At 35.8% G+C, this 10381-nt stretch overlaps 1 protein-coding gene across 1 annotated transcript; it reads left to right on the top strand.

Annotated features, from left to right (window-relative positions):
• The first annotated feature begins 5712 nt into the window (after positions 1-5712).
• On the top strand, positions 5713-6958 carry LOC310650259 (olfactory receptor 6X1-like). The gene has a single exon (XM_083379103.1). It carries the CDS (start codon positions 5767-5769, stop codon positions 6745-6747), a length of 981 nt encoding a protein of 326 aa, XP_083235229.1. The 5' UTR covers positions 5713-5766; the 3' UTR covers positions 6748-6958.
• The last annotated feature ends 3423 nt before the right edge of the window (positions 6959-10381 follow it).

Raw genomic sequence — 10381 nt, 5'->3', positions numbered from 1 at the left:
GACAATGAGTGGAAAAATAGATCCAGCACTATCTTATGCAACAGGAATGAGATGAAATTTAGAGAATTGCGGCATTGGTGGCATTTTGATGAGGCAATCAGAATCCAATTGGCATTTTCAGACTTAAAAACACCATTTGATTTTATAGTTTACAATAGAGTGAGCACCTGTTACTCGTCCCATCTTCTGCCAACCTAGCAGTTTGAAAGCATGTAAAAATGCAAGTAGAAAATAGGGACCACTACGGTGGGAAGGTAACAGCATTCTGTGAGCCTTTGGCATCTAGTCATGCTGGCCACATGACCACGGCGACATCCTTGGACAAGCGCTGGCTCTTCGGCTTTGAAACGGAGATGAGCACCAGCCCCTAGAGTCGGAAACAACTAGCACGCATGTGCGGGGGAACCTTTACTTCTTACAGGTGTATTAGAATTGACCCCAAAATTGCGAGACATTAGTTAAGTGGGTTTTGCCCCATTTAACGACCTTTCTTGGCAGAGATGTTAAGTGAATCACTGCAGTTGTTAAATTATTAACATGGTTGTTAACTGAATCTGGCTTTCTCATTGACTTTACATGTCAAAAGGTCGCAAACTGGGATCATGTGACTCTGGGACACTGCAACTGTCATAAATATAAGTCAGTAGTTAAGCATCTCAATTCTAATCATGTGACCATGAGAATGGTACAATGGGGTAAATGAGAAAAAAACAGTTGTAAATCATTTTTTTCAGTGCCATTGTAACTTGACGTGATCACTAAACAGATGTTGATGATCAAGATTTGTAAATCATGCTTGTTGTCAACGTTGTTAACATTGGATGTTCTTGCTTTGACAATATACGAAGATGCAGCCATTTTCCCCTTAACTTGTGTGTTACTATTAGAGTTTGAATTAGATGATGCTGGGGGGGGGGAGGAGGAAGAATGTTAGTCCGTTAGTTAGACATCACAACATCTTAGTAGAGTGTTTTTCAAGGTTGTTTGAAATAAGAGATGACAAGAAATGGCCGGTTGGAGAACTGGATGGAAGGTCTGCATTTCAAACTAATTGGAAAATGTGATCTATGACTGTTAATTAGAGGAAGGAATTGTGCTTTGATACTATGTGTTTAGGGGAGGAGAATTCAGATGTTGGCTTTGACCATGTATCTGCCGATGCCATGCTCCTTAAATAAAGATTCTTCAAGGTAAAAATGCTGCAAAGTCCTTTGAAGAGTTTCACCTGTCGTAACCATGACACTGGTCTTTTATCTAGTCATTAGTCCTTAAAAGGAAGGGACCTCAAAGTTGAAAACTGAAACAATGTGACAGTTTTTCTGTGCAGTGCTTTGTGGAATAAAAGGGTAATAGTAGAACCAAAGTTCCCAAAGTTTTCACTGAAATGTAATTTTGGATTTAATTTATCCTTTTCTCACATTAAATAATAAAAAATGACAATGAATATCACTAAATGAATGAGTGAAAGAATCATTTTCTTACATTAAATAATAAAAAATGAGAAGAGTGAATTTGAACCCTCTTTTCAGACAAAAACATTGTTGAGCCCTGGTTTATTTGTGAATATTTTTATCTATCTATCTATCTATCTATCTATCTATCTATCTATCTATCTATCTATTCATTCAATCAATTTCTATAGCCACCCAACTCAACCAAGTGATTCTGGAGGCTGAGAGACATCATTGAACTCTTGGTTTTCTCATACACACTCGAAGATTTACCCACCATTCTGTTCTTATTCATTGATTCATCCATTCATTCATTCATTTATCACATTTTTAAACTGCCCTTCTCCCTCATAGGAGATGTTAGATAAACATCATTCAAAGAGTAAAATAGAGAGAAGAAAATAATTAAAAAGACAAAGAAAATATATACATCATATATACTATCTGTCAAGATTGAATCGCTACGGTGCCTGTCAGCTTCTGTCACTAATCAACTTGCCAGATAAAAGGGGGAGGGTAGAAGATGAAGGGAGGAAATGTAAGGCCAAGAAGCCATTCACAGACCATGGGAGCCTACTCCATGCCAAGGTCATTGCCACAGGTGCTCGATGGAGAAGTGAACTGTTCCCATAACAAAAAGGAGTATTACTATTGGACAATGTGAACACCCAGTGGGTGGGGGCATGGGAATCTATTGTTTAACTAAGTAAGCTTTTGCAGGGGAAAACTCAGAGCTGGTTTTGCTTCTTTAGTTCCGAGATGGTGTATCCAATAAAGTTTTACTCTTTTGGACTCAATTGCCTTGAAGAAATGTTGTGGTTTGCTAGTCACATTATTGACACTATGCTTGCTAGTCATCCTGGCTTTCATGATGTCCATACAAGACCTTAGACCTTGCTTTTTGTTCTTTATAGGCTTTTCACTGCTTTCTTCCTCAAGATCTCAATGATTCCACCCAACTGCTTCACTCTCAGTTTTTCCTTATTCTCAACACATTCACTCTGTCTTCATAATTTTATTTTGCAATTCAATCATCAGTCTCTCAGTAAAGATCAAATAATCTCAATATACCTAATTTGTGCCTATGACTCATTTTTCAGTCAGACCATTTTTATTTAGTTTCCCATTCATTCTTGATACGAACTCTTAAAAAATGAATTAGTCTCACTCCTCCACTGTACACCAGTGTATTTGAAGTTCTTTATAAAATTATCATTTCTTGAAGGAAACTTTTACATCACTTTCAGTACCTCTGGGTACTGTTAAGAAATCACATAGGGGGGGGGGAATCTTTCCAGGATATAAGATATATGCAAGACTTTTCTTTGTTAATGTGGTCTCTAGAGTATGTTCTGTGGTGGCGAAGAAGGTAAGAACAGATATGCTCTATTTGATTTGGACTGTAATCCTGGTTAAAGCCTGTGCCCTTATCAATATCTGTAAAACTGATGTTTGTGAGAGAAAAAAAATCAACTTTTTCTGTGCTCAAAGGAGAAAATATTAACAAGTAGAAGCTATGATGATAGATAACCAAATAGCTAACTAGCAAGAAAGACTGTGTGAGACAGAGATGATTAGATAGATAGATAGATAGATAGATAGATAGATAGATAGATAGATAGATAGATAGATAGACAGACAGACAGACAGATAGATAGACATTGAGATATTGAGATAGAGATAGAGAGCGGACAGACAGATGAGCCATGATATATAGATATTATGTAAATGTAGGTGATAGTGTTGAAATGATAGCCGTAAATCAAACTATGTTTTGAGACCCCAGATTCCATATAGACTTGAAAAGCATGCCAGGATTCAAACTCCTGTCATGGATATGTCGATAATATGAAATGAAATTCCTGTGAATGAAATGCTAAGATTTTTTTCTGTGTTGTATTAATCGGTTTGAATTGGGGAGGTGGGAAGGTTTCTAAGGATTAGGTCAAAATGTAGTCTGGACCATGGATGATCCAGCAGCCTTGAATTTTACATCCTTCACTTATAAGAAAAGCAGCTTTTCTCCCCAAGGTTAATTCTTCTTATGAGATAAGAGGTATGAACTTAAGAAATGAAAGATAGCAACCTTCTCCCATAATTTTGTATACAATCTCTTTCTGCTCATGCAGTAGAAGAAAGTTTATTTCCTGGTCAAGTGATGACTTCACAAAAGCTGGTCTTGTGAAGATAATTAAAATGATCATAACCTCATTTGTAAACTGAGAAGAGCATCTTAAAAGGTAAGAAAATATTTTGCATTTCTCTTTTGAAGTTCAGCAGATATTTGAGCCCTTGGAAGCTAATAGAAAGGAATCAGGAAAGATCATCCAATTATTTATCTGATTTATATTCTATTTTTTGTTCAGAAACTCAAACCTGCATGCATTTTTCTTTATATCCCTCCCTCTGTTTTTTCCACACCCCAACAAACATTTCCCTGTTATGAAGTATGTAAGAAGTAACATCTTTACATAAACTTAAACCATTTAAGAAGAGATTGGACAACGTTTTGTCTGAAATGGTATAGGTTTTCCTGTCTGAGCAAGGAAGACCTAGAAGAACTACAAGGTCCCTTCCAACACTGTTATTCTATTCTACTGTATCTTCCATTTCCAGCTTAAGCATGAACCAAAATAAAAGAGTCAGTCTTCTAGCATGCATTGTTTGCAGCTGTTAAATATTATTTTGAAAAATGGAAAATGCCAAATCAGGGGTGATCTTTTTTCCTTCTGAGCTTAAGTATATATGGACAACAATTGTGTGAATCCACTTTTTATACATTATTTTGAAAGATAATAATTTGAGCTTGCAAGAACAATTCTCAAATGAAATTTCAGATAATAATCCTGAGTATCAAAATATTATTTAAGACTCAGAGTCTGGAACAAGACTAATACAGGTTCTGGAAAATTATGGAGATGTAGTGGGATTGAAGATTAACAAAACAAAAAAATCCTAGTTAAAAACATGTCCAAATTAGAAGAAATTGAGCTAGTGGGAAAAGTTAATATTCAAATAACTAAAAGGGTAAGGTACCTGGGGATCCAACTGTCAGTAAGATGCATCACCCTCAAAAGAGAAAATTATGATAAATTAATAGACCATATCACAGCAGACCTAGATAGATAGAAAAACTTGCAGCTCTCCTTCATGGGGGGAATAGTGATAATCAAGATGAATATACTCCCTAAACTACTCTTTCTATTCCAATGTGTACCGATTAAATTATCCAAAGATTTCTTCGAAAACCTAAATAAAATTACATCCAAATTTATCTGGCAAGGAAGAAAACCAAGAATCAAATTTAAACAATTACAGGATGCAAAGGAAAGAGGAGGGCTTGACCTCCCGAACTGGGAAAAATATTATCAGGTGGCAGCATCTGTGTGGATAAAGGACTGGATAAATCTAAGGAACAGAAGACTGTTAGCATTAGAAGGCCATGACATGTAGAGAGGGTGGCTTGCGATACTGTGGGACGGGAAACACAAGGCACATCAGTATTTTCAGAAACACTACATTAGACGGGCACTAATAGAGGTGTGGACTAAAAATTTTTAAAAACCCAACTATAAAGAAATTCCCAACTGGATTGGGAATTTGAGATATTTGGAGATATTGGAGATATTTATGCACCCAAATTCATGAACTTAGGAACAGGGATAAAATTAGAGCACACAGAATTAGATAAAATCCTATTAGGAACAGAAGACAAAATTATAAAGAAGATATATCAATATTTATCAGAACAGGATATGATAGAAGAACAGGTTAAGGATACAATGCTAATCTGGAGTAAAAAAATTGGCTATACCATTGATCTAGACAATTGGCAATCACTATGGGACAGGAACAGGAGGCTAACACTAGGCGCCACCTAGAAAGAAAACTTATACAAGATGTTTTATAGGTGGCACCTTCCCCCCACAAGGCTAGTTTAGAAACCTTTTATAGGATAGATTTGAAAGACACTTCATTACATTGTAGACAAATGAAAGAATGTTCACTAGAAAACTCACTGATGTTATATGCACATTTTGGTACAATGTAACTTTTTTCTTTTTTTTCTTTTCACTTTTTTTTCTTTTTTTATATAAGGTAATACTAATAGCAATGTTGAAGCCAGGGATATTCAATAAAATTTGTAAAAATAATATATATATATATATATATATATATATATATATATATATATATATATATATATATATATATATATATATATATATATATATATATATATATATATATATATATATATATATATATATATATATATATATTATTTAAGATTCACTATCCTTTATTCAGAAAGATGTTTTTCCCCTCCTTACATACAGTTCTTTTTATTGCAGGAAAGAAGAAAATGGAAAATGCAACATTGGTTGAAGAGTTCATTCTTGTGGGATTTCCACAATTACGTGAGCTGGCAATGGTGTTTTGTACCATAGTTCTACTGATGTACTTTCTATCACTTTTAGGGCATACTTTAATCATCTTTGTTGTTATCATGGAACCCATGCTCCATACACCAATGTATTTCTTCCTCCTCAACTTCTCCCTTGCTGAGATCTCTTCCACATCAGCCGAAATCCCCAAAATGTTGACCAATATCATCTTTGGTAAAAATACCATTTGTTTTTTTTGCTGCGTGGTACAATTTTTCACAGTCTTTGTCATGGGAGGGGTTGAATTACTTATGCTCTCCATCATGTCTTTTGATCGCTACATGGCCATTTGTAAGCCTCTACTCTATAAAATGGTCATGACCAATCAATTCATCCTTCAGTTAGCTTTGATGGCTTGGATTGGTGGGCTCCTGATCGTCTTTTTTCAGACAATAGTGATATGGACATTTCCTTATTGTAGGGATAACATCATTGACCACTTCTTTTGTGATGTTGGACCTGTTCTGAAATTGGCCTGTGCTGATACAACTCTGATAGAGCTAATTGGTCTCATCTATGGTGCCACTTTCATGTGGGGGTCCCTTGGTCTTTCCCTGATATCATACATGCACATTGTAGCTGCTATAATTCGGATTTCCTCTGCCACTGGACGCTCCAAAGCCTTTTTCACCTGTGCATCACACCTCACCGTTCTAATCATCTTCTACACATCAGGCATGATTATGTACTTGCGTCCTTCTACACATGGTGATCCTCAACTCAATAAAGTCATATCTCTTGTGCGCACTAGCTTTGTACCCATGTTAAATCCTTTCATTTACACAATCCGGAACAGTGAATTCAAGGCAGCTCTTAACAAAACAGTGAGACGGATGGTGGTTTTCTAGGACTTAGGAATTTTATTTTTTATTTTTTTAAGGGAACTAAAAAGGTATTTTGTTATTGTTTTATACAATTATTAGCACTAATTAATTAAATAGCAATACAATTATTAGATTGTATATGATGTACATTTGGTTTATCACAAACACACTGTCATTCTAAAATTAAAATAAAAAAACAAAACAAGTGTTAATACCACTTTACAATGCCTTGGTAAGGCTGTACTTGGAATATTGCATCCAGTTTAACTATCGGTAAAAGAAAAAAGTTCAATCAGACATTCTAACTTCTCACGAGATCTCAAGAAGTTAGAAAGTCTGATGGAACTTTTTGTTTTTTTACCGATAGTCCTACAAACACACGGCAAAGCCTGAGAAGCGAATAGAGAAATGGAATGCAGCTGAAAGGCAGGTTAGTAAAAACCCATTTGAGGAAGGCAGGGGCAGCTGCAGCAAACTTACTGTGTGCGGGTATTGATGCAGGTTGCTCATGGAGGGGACTGAAGGCTTAGGACTGGGACGAGGGCATGCGTGCCCAGAGAGAGGGCTCTGTGTGCCACCTGTGGCATGTGTGCCATAGATTTACCACTACGGAATTAGGATAATGCCTTACTGAAGGTTGTACTGATACAATGGTTCATTAAGTGAGACCAAAGCAGTGTTCTTTGAATAAAAGTTGTGGTTTCTGGGTTATCTTCTGAAGTGCAGCCACCGAGAGTCACAATATCAACATGAAGAGCCAAGGTGGACCAGTGGTTAGTATGTAGTATTGCAGGCTAATTCTGGCCAATGCAAGTAGTTCAATCCTGATGGGCTCAAGGTTGACTCAACCCTCCATCCTTTCGAGGTTGGTAAAATGAGAACCCAGATTGTTGGGGATAATATGGGACTCTGTAATCCATTGTGTAATGCATTCCTACAAACCGACAGTCCCCAGTTTCATTTCAATGTACTTGAATATTTCTGAACCTTCTTGAAAATCTCACTAAGTCCCACTTGAATTTTTTGATGGCCTAGACAGAGTTATCTCCAAAAAGAAAGTCCTTCTAATTAATCTGCCTTTCCAATGATCAATCCCTTTTCCTCAGCTTGACTTAGATAATTTCAGATCACTCATTTCCATTATTTCAAAGTTGTTCTTTGAAGACACCCATATATAAACTACTAATTGGCCTAAGGGAAACTATTACATCAGTTACAATATCCCTAAGGAGCTATTAAGGAACTTAAATTTTCTGACTATCCTCTCTTGTGGAACAGAGTTATACGTAGAATCTTTCTGTGTTAAAATTATCTTCAGAACATGTTTGACAATGGCCAGAAGGGTAAGACAGGAGATTCTTACCCTTTCTTGTTTTCTTGTCGAATATGTTGTTGTTGACTATTCTGTTCACTATGCATAAATCCTGTTGAAATGTCAACCTAAGCAAGTATCTGTATCATGACTGCAGATCCTCTTCATACTGAGATTAAGCATATCACCCAAATATGTAAAACTTTAATGTATGGAAATTGGCAAGGCTGCACCTAATTTAAAATCTCAGGTTCAAGGTAGTGGATGCAACATGGAAATTGTTTGGGATCTAAGGTGTAGAATTGAAAGAGGTTAGGGAAAAACAAACAAAAAAACAAAACAACAACAACAAGGGATGTTGAATTGTTTTGCTAAATCCCACTGTGGACATCTTTCTACAAAGATCTAGCCAGGGAGGAACAGGAGGTTCATAAGTGCCCTGATTCTAGCAGTTGTCAGTATGATGGTCCAAGAGATGGAGATACAAAGGCTCTTAAAGAGACACAGACACTGCTGAGTCATTCCCATCATTACATCTTAAATCTTACATTATGTAAGCTGGTCAGCTGTTAAATCAATACCTTGATCAATACCACTGCTAATCAAGACAGTTGAGTTTTGCTCCGTTTTACAAACCTTTCTTGCCACCATTAAGTGAATCACTGCAGTTGTTAAGTTAGTAACATGGTTGTTAAGTGAATTTGGCTTCCCCATTGACTTTTTCTTGTCTGACAGTTGCAAAAGGTTATCACAAGACCCCGGGACACAGCAACCGTCATTAATACATGCCAGTTTCCAAGCATCTGAATTTTGATCACATACAGTAGCTAAGGCAATGCTGCAAGTGTCCTAAGTCATTTTTTAGTGCCATTGTAACTTCAGACGGTCACCAAACAACAACTACCTGTAATTCATCGCATCTTCTTTGCTTGTACATCAAATGACCTTTTAAAAAAATTAGATGGAGGGAGAATCTAGTGGAGACCACTGATATAGTCTATCCATAAAGTCATATCATTGTAATCAAGTGATTGATTGATTTTTTTATGCTATCCATTTCTCTGATACCAATAACAATACCACTTAGACTTAGATACCCCCTCATAGTGCTTTACAACACTCAGTATGTGGTTTACAGAGTCACATATTATCCCCAACAATCTGGGCCCTAATTTTACCAACCTTGAAAGGATGGATGGTTGAGTCAACCTTGAGACCATCAGAACTGAACTACTGGCATTGGGCAGAATTTAGCCTGCAATACTGCATTCTAACCACTGGTCCACCTTCACTCTTCATGTTGATATTGTGACTTTTGGTGGCTACAGTTCAAAGTTAACCCAGAAACTACAACTTTTATTCAAAGAACACTGCTTTGGTCTCACTTAATGAACCATTGTATCAAAAGTACAACCTTCAGTAAGGCATTGTCCTAATTTTTGAAACCCACATAAACTGCCACAGCAAACCAATACTTTTCTGTTGTATCTATTTGTGTGTACAAAACAATGGCATTTTTACAACTGCTGCTCACACTTTGTGTTTAGCACTATAATTAATATGATTTCAAACTTGATTAAAGGTCACTGTAGCAAATATAATAAATATAAATATCTCTTTTGCAATATACTGTTCTGTGTGTCATTCTCGACAATTTTGTCCTCATTTACAGAACTCAATAAATCTTTATTGACTTGATGTAGAATATTTTTCCTGGAAATTTCAGAGTGACCCAACTATCAATGTGTCATCCATTTCTTAAAAGAGACAATTCATTATCAAAATCTCCTAAGATTAATTACAATATGATAACTCACTTTGTTTAAGAGCATTCAGAATAATGGAAATTTTCTTTAATCATAATTTCTCTTGGGAATTTTTCCACTTAGAAATAACTCTCTCTGGTTATTATCAAGCAATTGGAAGAAAAATGTTCATAGGAAAAGTTTGAAGGAGACATATTTGGCTATAATTTCTCATTTGAAATTATACGAAGTGGCCAGAACTAATCGCTATAAGAAACCTATGGTCATTTCCATATTGTCTCCAAAAAGCATATTCATTTACCAAATACAGGTAGTTATCAACTGAGAATGGCTCATTTAGGGACTGTTCAAAGTTAGAATGGCAGTGAAAAAAGTTACTTACAACCATTTTTTACAATTATGACTGTTACAGCATCCCCATGTAATAATAATAATAATAATAATAATAATAATAATAATAATAATAATAATAATAATAATAATAATAATAATAATAATAATATTGGACCTTGGAGGTCATCCAGTCCAACACACTGCTCAGGCAGTAAACCCTATACCCATAGTGGTGAATCTCTGGCAA

This window comes from Vipera ursinii (genome assembly GCF_947247035.1).
Source record: "Vipera ursinii genome assembly, chromosome: Z".
Taxonomy (NCBI): domain Eukaryota; kingdom Metazoa; phylum Chordata; class Lepidosauria; order Squamata; family Viperidae; genus Vipera; species Vipera ursinii.
This window is presented reverse-complemented; position numbering and strand designations above follow the sequence as displayed.